General features: G+C 40.1%; 1 protein-coding gene across 7 annotated transcripts in view; it reads right to left on the bottom strand.

Moving 5' to 3' along the window:
• The window catches only part of NLGN1 (neuroligin 1), a 316,082-nt gene extending 301,723 nt beyond the window's left edge, over positions 1–14,359 (bottom strand). For 4 of the 7 annotated variants that reach the window (XM_075031404.1, XM_075031406.1, XM_075031407.1 and 1 more), the window contains exon 1: positions 13,867–14,359. In XM_075031404.1, coding sequence (XP_074887505.1) covers positions 13,867–14,359 — 493 coding nt within the window. Of the gene's footprint in view, positions 1–6,373; positions 6,383–13,362; positions 13,423–13,866 lie in introns of all 7 variants that reach the window. The other 3 variants (XM_075031403.1, XM_075031405.1, XM_075031409.1) reach the window with 2 other exon arrangements.
• Positions 14,360–16,578: the final 2,219 nt, after the last annotated feature.

Below are 16,578 nucleotides of genomic sequence, written 5' to 3'. Positions count from 1 at the left end.
TGCCTTTGATGTATACTATTCTGCCAATTCTCTCATGAAAACAGTATATTAGCATTAGCTGGAGTACTTACTAAAATATATATTAATAAAGAAAAGCTCATATATATATACACGCACACACACACGTTAAGAAAAAACACTGCAGCCTGTAGAAAACACAACTTCAAGGCTTAGGACTGACCCGAATGGCTATTACACACTGGAAAACCATTTTCACAGGAGCCCTGAAAACAAACTACTGAAGAATGAATCACAAACCTTCATCTGAATTAGCTAGCGTTGGTTCATAACACAAGGTTTATGCAATAAAAGTAGTTCAAATAAGATTCCACAGTCAAAATAATAAATACAGAATGAGATGAGAGAGAATAAAAGGCTGGCGAGAGAGCAGAAGCCTTTGTGCCTAACCCCAGAGATCTGAAATAAGCTCCCCCAAGAAACTGCCCGATTGCTTTATAAAGTAAGATTTCCATACACATGTATTTTTTCACCTAGAGTACAAGCAATAATATCCTTTAGCCTATGACCAGCATTACAAAGAGAGCTTTACTGTAGAAATTGGTTTATTCTGTCCTCCAGCCCAGTTCTGAGCATAAGGCTTGATGCCACTGCAGTCTTAGCACATGTAAATAAAATAGAGGCAAACAAACAATAAGAGAGTATAAATATTCTCTACAGAAATACAGTGACACAAGATTACTTTCTATTGCTTTGTCTTTAAGAGTTTGCTTATAATGATTTGATAATCTAATCTAATTGATCTCTCCAAGTACTTCTATGGCTCTAATCACTGTAGTATCTGATTAGTGGAACAGATCCATACTTTATCTCCAGATTTAATAACTAAATCTATACTTGAAATAGAGTCACATGAGTTCACCAGAGGGAGAGGGCCAGATGCTGCTTAGCCAGGGGAGGAGGGAGGGAACGGGAAAAGGCTAGTGAGGTCCAGAATGACTGGAAAGGGACAGCTGGCTTTGTGTCAAATCATCCCTCTGCAACCAAGCTCCATTTAAACAGCACACTTCTGGGGTTACAGAATTAAAACAGGAATTTGACATAACTAATGGGGGCAGAACCAAAAATGAGCTACCGTCTATGGCCCGCTCGCCTTCAAACTGTCTTCTTCACAAGCATAAAGTAAATGTAATTATTATTATCGCTTCTTTGTTCTCTTCCAGGCTAGCACTTCATCAGCCTGAAAATTATGACATTTCCTGAATGTGTTTCAATGGCTTCTTAACCTTTCTAGTTCCTGAGTGCCGGTACAATGTCATGCTACACTTAGAGATTTCAGCAGTGAAGAGGTTAACACCCCCAAATTGCTAATAATAACAACAGTATTCACTGAGCCAGATAATCACTCACACAGAGTTTCAATCCAAAGTCACTTAAAATTCAAAAGAAACCACTGTACTTCTTTAAGGAAGTGACAGCATTTAGAAGAATATTCATAATTCAAACAACAGGCCAAAAGCCAGCTTACTGCTGAGTTTATCTATTTTTAATCGAGCGATATTAAGGGCTAGCTTTTGCTCTACCTTGGGTCAAACCTGCTTTGTGGCACGTCCTCTAACGCATGCCCAGGTGCTGGACAGAGAGGGGTGACAGCCAGATCGCTCGCACAGTGCAAATACCAAGCGTGGAAGGGATATGGAGCATTTCTGGTGAATTACTTGTTTCTTCCTCTCTCATCTGACTGCGGCTTGTTTGTTGTGCCTATACTCGCCCAAAGTAGCTTGCAGTTGAGTATGTCAAAGCTCTGGGCAGAAAAACAGCAACTAATATATGTTAGCAAACTCTGGAGAGAAGAATAGTTTCTGCCACTTAAAACTGCAGGGTGGAATTGTGCGCTGCCTTCTTCTTGGTCTTATTTTGCCTAGAGGGAAAGAGCCTTTTAATCCCATTTCTGTGCTTGGTCTGCACACTGCCTGGCAGCGTACACCTGCTTCACCGTGTGTGTCAGGAGCCTTCTTTGCTGTCAAATCCCCTTCCTGCTTCTTTCAGCTCATCTTCTGTCTCCCAGCTCACCTCCGCAAGCAAACGCCCCTCTCGTGCCTAACCACATTTTGGCAGCCATCTTTCAAAGACGTCGGGGAAAAGAAACAAAATCAAGCCTGTCAAAAACACACGACTCTTTCACAGTTCAAGGGGCAATGTTCTCTTTTGCATGTGAACGACACAGAATATAATGCACGCAGAAGGGGACGCGAGGGATTTCTGCTAACAGGCCTAGATTCAGGACCAGGGAGGGGGGACTTTTGCTGTGACCTCTTCAGCAATCATCCCTGTCTCTATAAAACCCAAGCACCCGTTTCCCACGACCTGGTATCATAACGTGCTTTTGGCCAGGTAATACCTTCAATACTTGAACTGCAACTGCAACACTGCAAGAATTGCCAGTTAATCAAGGGTTTCATGGCACTTTCAGGAAAAGACAATCGATACATCTTTTGTTTCTTCCTTTACGTGAGACTTCATCTATGGAGAATTCATATAAAAGAGACTGCAGGTGCTTCGGCACTTAAGTAGAGCAATTATTTTTTGTTTCAAAAGTTACTGTTTCCGGCAAAAGTAATCCATTTGTCATTAACAAATGGCTCAGTTAATGACTGAGAAGTGTAGAAAACAAACTTAATTCTCTTTCCTGTTCCACATAGCACAGCTGTTAATTGATGCATACGGAGAGCTACTTTGTCTGAGTTTAGCATCATAGAGAAACAGGGAAAGGACTAAGATTTCAAAATCCAGGTTTAGAGCCTGATGATTTCTTCTGAAATTTCCCAAAATAAACCTGCCTCTACAACAGCCATATACAGCAATATTTCATGGATCCAAATTGCTATATAGCTCATGGGGGATACCATTAACAAAAGCAGTCTTGGAGCAGGTAGCTGTGTGTGATGGGTTGACCCTGGCTGGACGCCAGGTGCCCACCAAAGCCGTTCTATCACTCCCCCATCCTCAGCTGGACAGGGGAGAGAAAATATATAACATAACGCTTGCAGGTCGAGATAAGGACAGGAGAGATCATTCACTAATTACCGTCACGGGCAAAACAGACTCAGCTTAGGGAAAATTAGCTCAATTTATTACAAATCAGCCAGAGTAAGGTAATGAGAAATAAAACGAAATCTCAGAACACCTTCCCACCACCCCTCCCTTCTTCCCGGGCACAACTTCACTCCCGGATTTCTCCACCAAGCCCCCCCAGCGGCACAAGGGGGACAGGGATGGGGTTTACGGTCATCACACATTATTTTCTGCCGCTTCGCCTCCTCAGGGTGAGGGCTCATCACACTCTTCCCCCGCTCCAGTGTGGGGTCCCACCCACGGGAGACAGTCCTCCACGAACATCTCCAACGTGGGCCATTCCCACGGGCTGCAGCTCTTCACGAACTGCTCCAGCATGCGTCCTTTCCACGGTGTGCAGTCCTTCAGGAGCGCGCTGCTCCAGCGCGGGTCCCCCACGGGGTCACAAGTCCTGCCAGAAAACCTGCTCCACGGGCTCCTCTCTCCGCAGATCCGCAGGTCCTGCCAGGAACCTGCTCCAGCGCGGGGTTCCCACGGGGTCACAGCCTCCTTCGGGAACCCACCTGCTCCGGCGTGGGGTCCTCCACAGGCTGCAGGTGGAGATCTGCTCCACCGTGGACCTCCCTGGACTGCAGGGGGACAGCCTGCCTCACCAGGAATCTTCGCTCCGGCGCCTGGAGCATCTCCTCCCCCTCCTTCTTCACTGACCTTGGTGTCCGCAGGCTTGTTTCTCTTACATGTTCTCACTCCTCTCCCCAGCGGCTGTTTCCGCATCCCAACTTTTTTTCCTTCTTAAAAATGTTATCACAGAGGCGTTACCACTATCACTGATTGGCTCGGCCTTGGCCGGCGGCAGGTCCGTCTCAGAGCCGACTGGTATGGGCTCGCTCTCTCTCGAACACAAGGGAAGCTTCCAGCAGCTTCTTACAGAAGCCACCCCTGTAACCCCCCCCGCTACCAAAACCTTGCCACATAAAACCAATACACTGTGCAAAATCTGCTGTTTGGCTCACGTAAGTTCCTTAGATCTGGCCTTCAGCAACTAAGTTCAAACTTTAAAAAAAGTCCAAATTCTTCTTTGGCACTTTAAAATAAATATGAAAACATATGAATCAATATCAATTTTGCAATCAAGACAAATAGTACTAGCTTTCCTTTGAGCTTTCAAATCTGATTATGACCATATATGTATACACACATACACAGATAAACGCATGTTTCATACTCCCTTACCGCTGGGTCCATCTTATTAAAACTATTGCTTTGGGAATGAGGATTCTGAGAGACTAAATTCTCATTGGTTTAGCTAGATCCAGCTGGTGAATGGTATGTTCTGTTTGCCTGTTCACTACGTTAATATTAATATATTAAAGACTGAAAAGCAGAGAGCAGCATTGGCAGAAACTAAAAAAATACCTGCCGGGGCACTGGAAGGGAGCTTGACAACAATCAGCTTCTGGTTAGAGGGCAGCAAGTCCTTAGAAAAGCACCACAGCCGCCTGAGCAAATTGGTTCTTGTATGGGCTGCCTCAACAAGGAACCTAGACACGAGATGGTAGAAACAGGGAGCTCTTCTCCAGGCCACGGATGGATGGTCTTTCTTCATCTTGAGGCACGGTAGGACATTATTGCTACCTCCAGGATCTCCTGCTCCTTGCAGCTTTGTTCCCATCCTTTTGTGGGACATCAAAATTCTGCATTAGAGCAGACCGTGCAAACCCTCCTTAATCAGGCTTGAGCAAAAACGAGCTGACGTGAATTAAGCGAATTAAACAGGAGGTTTGTTCAGGTCTGCCTGAATGCATCCGAAGTAACTGGGAAGAATGTGCATGAGTCATTCCCCTAACAAAACTGGGAGCAAAGACTGGAGGAGGAGCCCCAGCTGGTAGGTGGGAGGTAAGCAAGAGAGATGGGAGGCCCCTCCAGCTGGTTTGTACATAGCTCCAGTCTGCCCAGAGCCTCAGCCCGACAGCGGGCTGCTGTCTTTAGAAGCAAAACCGAGGCGGATGTCACGGTAAGGGTGGCTGCATGGTTGCCAGTCATGCCATAGGTACGCTGTTACATACCCATCAGTTAAGAACAGGCTATATTAGATGTAAAAAAACCAGAATGATAAAATGAGCCTAAAAATTTTATATGCCTTACTGCCATTTTCAATGACTTTTAAAATTAACTGAAGGGAAAGAAGAGAGATCATCTGTACACTACAGAATGTTGACATGAAAGAGGACGAGAAATCTGTGATCCTGAGGTTTTGGTAGATTCTGGCATATATTATCCTTGCCTGTCATTCCCCACCCACTCTGGAGGGGAGAAAGGGAGACACTCCACAGGGTTCCTCTGTATCCATGCTGCTTAGTTCAACTCCTTTTCTTGGAGCATCACATGGATCTGTGCTACAAGAGGAATTTTTTTTCTCCTTCCACAACACCTGGAGTGGCACTATTTGGACATTCCAATATATAAGCAGATCACTGAAACTCAGCACATAATGAAAATGTCCTTACATTTAGTGGAGCTTTTTCATCATCTTGAACCAACTGTTGGATAGGTTTTTTCCCTCTGTATAGAAGAAGGATGTCTAAGTACAGACTGTGCTTGCATGTAGATCCTATTTGCTCTGGGCTGAGCCTTCTAGAAAGATTCAGCAAGCTGTGCAATCTTCTTCTTACACAATGCACCTTTCCATTAAAAATCTGCAGATAGTTTTTAGGTGTAAGAATATAGAGAACAGAAAGTAAAGACAGAAAGGCAATAGAGACAAATCCTTTTCCATGAGCTCTGTGAAATCTTTTCTCAAAATAACTTTGGAGGGGTTTTACTGCCAGTTCATAATGTGGATGAATCACTTCTGATATTTCTGATAAAACAATATTCAAAACTTCAAAATCACTTCCAATTCATTTATGCCACTATTTAATTAGGGCTTCTGCAACATGTTACAAGGACGTCATTATCCCCTATAATTGTATAATAATTACAATTTTTAATGAAATAATTGCAAGTACACTAGATGTGTAGATATAATTATGGTAATTACATAAATACCTGATTTTCAGCTAATAATTAAAGAAGGCCTTTACAAAAAGGGTGAAATTTAACAAATGGAAGCTTTCCAGAAAACAAATACAAATAATAAATGGCTGTCTCTCTCCTATAGATTTTGCCTTACTAGCTTATCTCTCTCCATATATGCTATATATGTGATTTTCCACACATTATAAAATAGTATAAGGATAAAAAACATTATTTAAACAACTATCAAATCATATCGAGCAACCTCAGTACTTCGCTTCTGCAGGGCCTGATCCAAGCCCACTGACATTAATGTAGCTCAGACCTAATAATCCTATGATAGCTCAGCATCTCACAAGACACTGAATTGTAAATTACCGTTGAGAGAAGGAAGATGCAAATAGCGCCCACAAGAGCATGCAAACTGTATTCTGATTCCTCTGCAACATAAAGGGACAGATCCTGGACCACCATAAAATACTTGGGAAAAGGCCCACGTGCAGAGTCGTCCCTGACAGCTGCTGCAGGACCGCGAGCCTTCCTTCAGGGCACAGCAGTCCAGCACAGCTGCTGTTAAAGCTTACCAGTCATACTAGCTATGATCTTCTCCCAAAATGTGTCATCTTGGTTGCATTTACTGGCAATACCCCTGCTAACGCAGAAACCCCGCAGAAGATTTATTCTCCCTCCGCCTCCCTTGGTGGACAGACCTTTACAAGGCAATGGTATTTCAATGAAGGAACTTCTGCCAGAGCTTTATCAGCTGAAGAACCAGAAATTCTTCAGCCAGGTAATTTTCCTTCTCTTCAAACACGTTCCTAAGACTAAACTTACTATGCATTTACTGTACTATTAGTATGAACAGGAAAGGCAAAAGCCACCCTCAATAAAAAACATATAGAAAACTCTACCAGGGCAGATGCTGATTACTGCTCTGATAGCATAAGGGGATATTAAAAGAATTCCCACAGCAGAGGAATTAGCAACGTGATTTATTGTTGCTGCTGAAGTGTTTCAAAACACTTTGGCAAAACTCTGGAAGGGAAAATCAGCTGCAGCACCTGGACTGTGCCATTTCCATGTGTCTTGCATTTTCTGCATTCACTTAGAGCAGCCCTGAGGTGGCTCCGATTCTGGCCAGAGACCACTCTGGTCCCAGCAATGCGTTAAAATATAAGTGCAAACATGGCTTAAAGTCAGCCTTGTCCCACTTCCTTAGCCTCGTATTGTTCAGTGCTGCTTCTTTTTAGGATAAATCTTCATTATTACAAGCATGAGAAAGTAAAATAACAGATATTAATATTAAAACAGAAGGAAATGGTTTGATATCCCAAAAACAAATCTCATTTATGTTAAGCTAATTAAAGCAGTTGGGTTCTGAATGCACAGTATAATTAATAATCCTATACATATCAAAATAGAGAAGACATGTAAATTTGACAACATAAAGTAAGTAAAAATGAAGAGGGCTAAAGAATTATAAGTGAGAAGAACTTGAAAAAAACCCAATGAAATTATACTGGAGCAATATTCAAGTTATAAGCAGATTATTAACATTATAATTGAGATGATCCTTCAGAACGGTTTGACACATGTAAGCATCATGTTTCAAGCTTCAAAAAATATGCAAAGAACACTAAAAATATTTGTATCCATGTGTATTATAAGGAAACAAAGAAATTAAGAGCATGAACACAGAGAAGAGAAAGAAATAGTAATACAATACAGGGAAATAAATGACCAAAAAAGCAAGCAGAAAATAGTTACCCAAAAGTCATATTAGTTACTCATATACTCCTCCTGAAAATGTACAAATATACTTATGTAGCCTTTTTTTAATATATATATTTGTCCATTCTGGCTTTAAATGATAAATTAGAAACTAGCAGATTGAAAGGAAAACCATCTCACAGTTGTTTACTGAGTACAACTAGTCCAACCCAAGAAAGGCCAGGGGAAGAAGCACAAAGCAGTTTTATCCGACTTAGTATTATCAGGGTAACAGTACTATTTTAGAGCCTGTGTGTGGGAGGATGTAGAAAATGAAAAGCAAGCAGTAAAATAATGGACAAGGAATGGAATTAGATCAGAATTTAAGAGCTGTTAGAGCTATAAGCAGTGTCAAGGTATATGAACAAAGCAATGACAGCACGATGACTGTGTGGTCAGCAAGAGCTCAGAGCCTGAACAACCAGACATTTACAGAGGACTCTGACCAGCGTTGATGGCATTTAAGATGACTGGAGTCTTAAAATGCAGTCTGCAAAGTTTTCTATTGCCAAGCATCGGCTCACCCAGAAAGAGGACTGTAGAAAGTACATCAGAGTTTAAGCATTTTATTTTATTTCAAATATGACATAAACCTACTGCACGTCTTTGAAAAATGCAGCTAACTGACACTAACAGCTTTAGATTGTGAAAGGATGAAAAGGTCCGTACAAGACAATGTTTGCTTCATTATCTTCTTCCATGTATTACTAGTATAATAGGAAATGCTGCAGTGGTATCTGAGGAATGGAAAACAAGAATACAGTGCTTCAAAAAGGAACAGAAAAATAGAACAATCTTGGTGTCTCAATACATAGCACTGGAGTTCAGGATTATGGGCTACATCTGTGCCTGCTGATACTGCAGGGATGAAATCCGGCCTCACGAGGCCAGAATGAGGATGAGGGCTCTTCAGCCAGAAGCCAGAAAAGGTGAATGGGAGCAAAACTTCAAATGTGTGCAGGCAACTACTGACACAAATATACTACAGGCAAATAATTCATTATGAATTTTCAAAGTGGCCTAATGAAGATATACACCCTTTGTAACGGTTGATGTACAGCAAAATATGCACTAAGGTAGCTCTGTGGGCTTTGATGCACCTCTCACTCACCATAAGCCCTGGTAATGGTCTGCAAATGCATGTTCTTAGTCTATGGGCAATGCAACATATTTTGACATAGCTCAGTCTGCAGTGATGGAGGTTCACACCTTACATTTCATACTTTTCATTTATATGGCCATGGAGATAGAATATTTCAATCATTTTTTGACAACATACTATCTACAAGTCAGCTACTTTGATATTATTTTCTACTTTACATATTTAGAAAAAAAGAATCTGATACTCGATTGACAAACTGATATTTGATCAGTGGAAATACACATTTTAGCAGGTCTCAGCTTATCCTTTTCTGGTTGATTTCAGAGCTGAAACAGGTATACAGAAAAAATTTCATTCAATGAAGTCCATAGGAACTGCACATGTTGCATTAATTCCTCCTTTCCAAAATGTGATAAATAAACAGTTCTAGGATGGCTAAATGGAGTCTTGGAGCAAACACCCAAGAGAAACACAAGGTAACAGGCTAAACTGTACTCTTTCCATTTCTGCTTAGATTTGTAAAAAAATATTTCATATTGCTAAGCTTAAAAGCCTTAAAGTCATCAGTGCCATTTACGAATCACAACTGTTGTAACAGATTCTCTACTGAAAACAATGAATGATCAAAACAGGATGAGATTACAGCACTGTGATTTGTGTTTCATTTCCAAGAATGTATTTGTATGTATGTATATATGTTCCTATGTGACCACAGTAACCACAGCCATAACCCAGGAAGTATGGTGTTGGGAGCCTTGCTCTGAAAATCAAGTAGCCCATTAGGAGGCATAAATATTAATAGAGCTGTCTAATCTTACACTCTCAAATGAGGTAGTTCAGATCATGATTCTTTGCATTTAAAATTTATTCACTGCACCGACTAGAATAAGAAACAGAATCCACGTGTGAAGAAGGCACTGAAACTGGGCGGTCTCTTAGCCACTGATAATTCCTAAACCTAAAAGCAAAAATCAAGTGATTTCTTTCCTTATTCTACTCCCAATTCTCCTACAAATACTAATGTATCCAAAACTGCACGTGCCTAGTTCCATGACATTGAGCGTACATCGTATTCTCTACAAAAACTACACCTTCACATTTCCACATTCAGCTATCTTCAGGCAATATGAAGGCTTTAGTACAGGTTCATAAGAAAGTGCATACTACCATCCCAAGTGCAGAACACACAATACCTGGTCGTATTTTAGTGGTCGTATTAGTGATCACGTTAAAATTTTCTTTACGTAGCTGTCATTAAAGTAGGAAATTCATGGTGCAAACTGTTGCAATGCAAAGAAATTAATAGAGAGTATTAAAAAAGCAGAGGCATGCAGCTAAAGCAGGACGTACAGTCCTCCTAAGAGATGGTAAGTCACCCTGCCGTTCTGGATCACAAGTAAAATATCTGTGCTTTGACTATAAAGTAAAATAGAGATCTGAAATACCAAACAGAGAGCAAAACCACTCAGGTATTCCCTAGAAATGATGCTAAAGTTTGTCAGGAAATTCAGGAAATACCCTGCAATCAACAATATAATTAATATCAGTCAGTAAAATGGTGCTACCTACAATATAACCTAGGTTCTATTAAAATTTAGAATTACAGAGTCTAGCCTCTAAAAAACCCCCACAAAATTAATTAGATGCCTTTGCACAGATTTCCTAAAACCAGCACTAGCAAACAGAGAGGTTTCTGCTTGTATGCATGCCCATCACAGCATTAGTAACCTCTGACCTTCACGTACCTGAAGGAAAAGGCACAAAAACCAGATGATGTTTCTTTATCTAGTGAATCAGCAAATTGAAGATGAAGTATACTGAAATACAGGCATCTATATTTAGCAAAAAGCATGCTATATTGTCTCATTCCTTTTCACCCAACTCCAGCCTCCCATTTTGTAGTGTCTGCAGTGTGCATATCCAAATCCCACCAACAGGTGGTAATGGTTATAATGCTTGTTACGATCTCTACCATGACTCATGGATAGAATTTCTCTCATTTCTCATCAGATTACTCCCTGTTCTTCAAAATCTTGAATCTTCTCATGTCCCTCAGCTGACAATTAAGTATAGATACTAATTTATTTACCTAATTCAACCTAGTTCATGTAATAAGAAAGAATCAAACAATATATAGGATAGCATACGGTTGTTGGCTCAGTCACTTCGAATTTAGATATCCTTTATTAATTAAAAAGATAGTGTAAAAGCCTGCCTCTTGTTTTTGTATTTTCTCTTTCCAGTAATTTTCATCACTAAATGTAATGAAATGACTGCAACCTAAAAATCCAGCAAAAGAGAGAATATTGGGCCTTTGTTCTTTCTCATACAAAACCAATGCTGTTTCCAAGGTGCTATGATTCTATCGCAACTTTGTTCTACAACATGATTCCTTTTACTACTAGGTACGGGGGGCAACCCGAGCCAAGGACAATCTTCAGTCATATACAGCTGAGTAGAGCATGAGTTACTCGGAGAACAGAGATTACTACAGCTATGCCAACTGCCCAGGCTGAAGGTATTCAGGAGCTCTCTGCACTTGTCAACGGGAAAAGGTAAGCTTCTGCTGCTTTTTATTGTGCTGTGTGTGCAACTAATTTAACTGGAAAGGTACGTGCTGAATTTTAAGTAACTCTCTCTTTATTCTCCTTCAGGCTCACAGGACAATAAACATGACTTTCTCATCTGCGGGGCTTTCCCTCCCTTTATTTTTGCTATTTTTCTGTTTTGTTTTTTTTTAAATATTCTCTCATAGGAAAAGATGCTTTCTGAGAACAATGATGGAGATCTGCATCTTCATGACTTTGTGAATCAGTGTCTGGGTGATAGGAAGTGAAAGTTGCTCAGCTAATTACACACGCTTGATGAACTGCGTAATAACTGATGCAGCACTGCACATTAATTGAATGCATATAAATGACAGCAGTTATTCTAACTTGAATGATGTGTGAAGAAGTGACGTTGCTCACAGTACCCTGCTTATCTTTGCTTCCAACTTTGGGAATCCAGCTTAAACAACCGTACTTTTACAGCACTGAGCAAAAATTCCCTAATAGAGAAAACATTACCTCAAAAGTTGCCTCAGAGCCCGACACTTTAAAAACAAATTTTCAGCCTTAAGTCACTGAAAGTGGATTTAGACATCCAAAAAAGCATACGTTGAGCAACTACAATTAACAATTAATAATTAACAACTAGCTAGACGTAACAGTCAGTACGAGCTGTAAGAGCAAAAACCTTGGAAAATAAGGCCACCTTCATTTAGATGCCTAGTCATCGCCTTAAAAACCTAATACAGAGTTTACAGAGTTGAACTCTGCCCAGCTCTAAAACAATTTCCTGCCGTGACACTTTCCTAAAATGTATTTGTTCTGGAATAACAGGGACCCATAGCAACTGATATAAAAAGCATGGATTACAGCTAACAGGCAACCGTGTATGTCCACACTACTCTTTGTTTACCCTAAAAAGTATTCTAGATTCAAACGTAGTCCAGCTATTAAATAACACTTCATTTTAAAGAAACCAGTAAAGAAAAATAATTTGACGTAAAACAAATGTGTAAAGTAGTACAAAATTAGTACTTTAAACTAGTACCAAATACCTGCTTTAAATCAGTACCAAAATATACCTTCTCTATCGCATATCAATTGCATTGGGAACTTGCAAATGTTCACAAAGAAATCTGCAAATTCTCCCTTACTATCTAACATGAGAAGGGTAGAAGCCAAGTTTCCAAAGCTTCCAAAAGCAGCCTAGTTTCCAAAGTGCCATGTCACAATATTTTAACATTTCTCTACACCCCTATTAAGAGATTTTCGGCTTTACAGAGAGAGCTGTAACCACATAATAAAGGAAATCACCGCTCACTTTTAGAAGCGTGTAAACAGAAAAAAAGTGTTTCACATCTACGTTTTAGGAAAGTTAACACCATTCCAAGAAATAGGGTGTATCACGTAGAAAGACAATGTAGATTTTCAGCTCTGCTTTGCTACAATACTTCGTAGTCGTTATGCTATACGACTGAATATAGAGCTGTGGAGCCGTACCAGCGACTTCAACAGCAATAGTACCAGGCCCCAGGCATATGAGCTACCTCCTGTGCATGCATATACAACATACTGTATCTACGTACGAGTGACAGACACTCCTCTACACCACGAGGCCAAGACAGAGAAGCTGCCAATAAGGTCAGCGTGAGCTAGTGCAAGAGAGATGATCAGGTGCAACTGAGTTCAGGCTCTACGAATGTTATCTTCTCATCTATTTTACACGGTCCTCTCTTTAAATACCTTTCTGGCTTCGTTAGGACAAGACAGTCCCTAACAGTTCACTTCACAGCATCATCAAATCAGCCTCTTTCAGCTGTATTAGTCGTTCTTCCTTTGCAAGGTTTCGATCTTTCCCCCGGGTTTTTTTTTTTTTGTCCACTTTATACATACCTCCTTTTCTACAAATTTTCTTGCCGGGTTTTCTGGCACATTCCTTGGATATTCTTTTGACTGAAAAATGAATAGAAGACTAGAAAATAACATGGAGCTCCATCACAGACAGTAGGAGCATGCAACACCACTATCTAACTTAAATATGACCTGCTTTATTAGGTGCGGAAGATTCTCAACTTGTTGTGCCTGCACATGCAATGGATAAGATGTTGATGCATCTTCCCAGAAGTCAGTGGGTGGCAATGAGAATTAGATACCAACTTTGACCTAAAAATACACGTGCTGTGGAAGAAAAAAAATGAGCGTAGACAGAAAGAAAACCAAAACCAAAACCAAAACCAAGGACAGATGCATACACAGAAAAGCAGCATGCATACATGTAATAGGCTGGCATGCAAACAAAGAAAGCCATGCGTGCTACCAGTACACGTGAATTAATATTGTTAGAACGTAGAACAGGAAAATAAAAAGATCTCCCTGTTTCGCCTGCTATTAACTCACCATCCTCGGTTGGGACATAGATATTTAAATAGAGGCAGTCTTCATTCTGATCTTGTACATAGGTGGAAACTACATCCAAGTTATTAGTAAACCACACGGGAAGCATGACTTCAGGCAACCTGCCTTCTATAATGTTCTGGGGGCACACTGGAGCAAACTGAGTGGTATTTTTGATATCTGCCCAGGGAGACGGAGGCTCAGGAGGTTGAAAGCGGCGCTCCCCTGTTGGAGGGGCAGCATATGGAACCCCAAGAAACTGAATAACGGGCCCCAAAATTTCATTATTAAGTTCCTTCTTAATCCCTCTTATCTTGCCAAAGTTGGTGGTCACCACTGGGTTGGTATCATCCAATTTTTGGGAGGACACAGCTGCAGCGTGAAGCAAAAATCCAAGTATACAAAAAGCAAAAGTGGCATTCAATCCCATGTGTAACAGGCGGACTACCATCGCTCTCCATACACAGTTCAGCCACATGGATCTTGGAAAGGCCATGGTCCCACATTAGTTGTGTAACTACAGTGAAGCAATCTGATTTGTATCCACTGGTGTAAAAACAGGGCAGCCGAAGGAAACAGATCAAGTTTCCTAAATAGGTGCCTGTCAGAAAAATCTCAAAAGGCTTTTCATGCGGTAAGTATCTTCCATTGATTTCACACTTATTGAAGCTGCATCTTCACTCAGCACTATTTATCAGACTACATCCTATTGACAATTCTGTTTTCCATAGCAGCAATATGAAGAGAGCAGCCATTTACTGCAGAATCCCCTCTTATAAATCAAATCCAGTTAGCCGCAGGTCTATATCCTGGAGAAAATGAAAATAAATCATTAGTATGAAAGAGCTAATATGAGCAGAGTGATAACTAGATGTTTCACAAGTTATTTACATACATTAATAGTTGCTAGAGTCATGTAAGTAAAACTGCAGTAGTTTATGGGTCCATGAAATGGCGGGTGAAACACTGATTACTGGATTATCTATAATGTCACCTATTGAATTTATAGAGGTTTTTCAGAAGAAACAGGACTCTCAGAAAATACATCTTTAAAATTCACCTTTTTAAGAATAAGCACTTTGCTGCCAGGCTACATTACGTAAGTGTTTATGTTGATATTTTATTTAACTTAATCAGCTCATAATCAATTTTCACCTTGTTTGCACAAGTTGATTTATCAAAACAAAAGTAATTATTTCGTAAAGCAGAAGATAGCAAAATTAAGATAGGCAGGCATACTGAAGACTCAAATGCATTTTATTTCATTAAAAGCAGATTATATTACACAGAAACTTTTTTTTGCTCATTTTAAAGTACAGCTTCTGATTAAAACATTGAGGCAACTGGAATATATTTGTAAGGGTAACATGAATGACTGTGCTTATTCACAATAACCTGAATTACCATGCTTTATATGGTTTTCTTACTCCACAAGTTTCTGACTGCTAATGAAAAACACCTACAGAGTGAAAAGTTCACATCGACGAAGGACCGAAATCCACTCTCACTGAAGTGAATGGCAAACTCTGAATTTGCACATAAGTATAAGTGGACCTCAGCGGTTTTTTTCAAAACTGATTGGGAAAAGGATATGAACAGACAGTTCAGGGATGGAGCTGTATATCACGATTTTTACTTCAGGCCAATCCTGCATTCCTTCTAAACTATTGACTTTAGTGAAAACTGAAATGCATGATGAATGCACTCAATCCCTACCATCCTTAATTTATAACATAAACAATAAATGCTCCCATAGGACAGTAGAAATCTGACAGTAGAATGCTGACTGAACAATATCCTAGAAAAATAATCAGTTAGGATCAGAGACTGTATAATCGCAAATTCCAGATCCTATTTTCAACTACTTCAGCTCAGAGGTTGTCACACAAGGCTATGTTCCAGCACTTCAGAAAATAGCTCAGTGCGTATCATCATATCTTCCATATTCATGTTAAACATATTTCCAACACAACTTACAATATCCTATTAAGATGCAGTGTTATACACAACATAGCAGCGTAATCTTACACTCCCTATTAAGCAGTGTGTAATGCACAAGAAATGTGTTTTGCTTTGTATAGGAAACATTTTAAACCACCTGCTTTTGAAACAGCATTGGCAGCTTTAATGAGAATTGTTTTTTTATCATGTCTATACACATTGTAGAGAGAATTCAAAAGAACGGCTTGTCTAATAGTCAGACTACCCTGCAGTTTGGGTTATTAAAAAGGAGATTGTAAAAGCTATATAGGACAGCAGGAGATTTGGTTCATGTCTAGTGTTCCTTTAGCTCTGAACAATCTATCTCAGGAGGCAATAAGGAGATAGATGAAGCTTTTCCGCAATTTTCTCTCTCCCTTTCTTTCTCTGCTAATTCTAACACCTTCACTGTGAAACTGCATTAACAAACAGGCTTATATCCTTCATTCTCCAGACTCAAATTCTCAGCATTTGCTGGAAACGCACCAATTTAGCTGCAGAAAATAATTCCCCAAACTTGATGTACGTGTTTGCATTTAGTTTAATAAACTTACACAAAATGGCATGCAGACAATTGCCTCTTGGAAGACTGTTGCTTTGTTGCATTTCAAGTTTTGAAGGCCGTAGGATATTACTGGATAAATAGTAAAGACAGAGTACGTAGACAGGTGCCAGAGCAGAAGGCACCTAGTACAACTTTGCTCTTCTGAGGTGATGTACAGTAGGTCACGGAAA

The sequence above is a fragment of the Buteo buteo genome, chromosome 7 (assembly GCF_964188355.1).
Source record: "Buteo buteo chromosome 7, bButBut1.hap1.1, whole genome shotgun sequence".
NCBI lineage: Eukaryota > Metazoa > Chordata > Aves > Accipitriformes > Accipitridae > Buteo > Buteo buteo.
The sequence above is the reverse complement of the archived record's forward strand: the minus strand, read 5'-3'. Positions and strand labels throughout refer to the sequence as shown.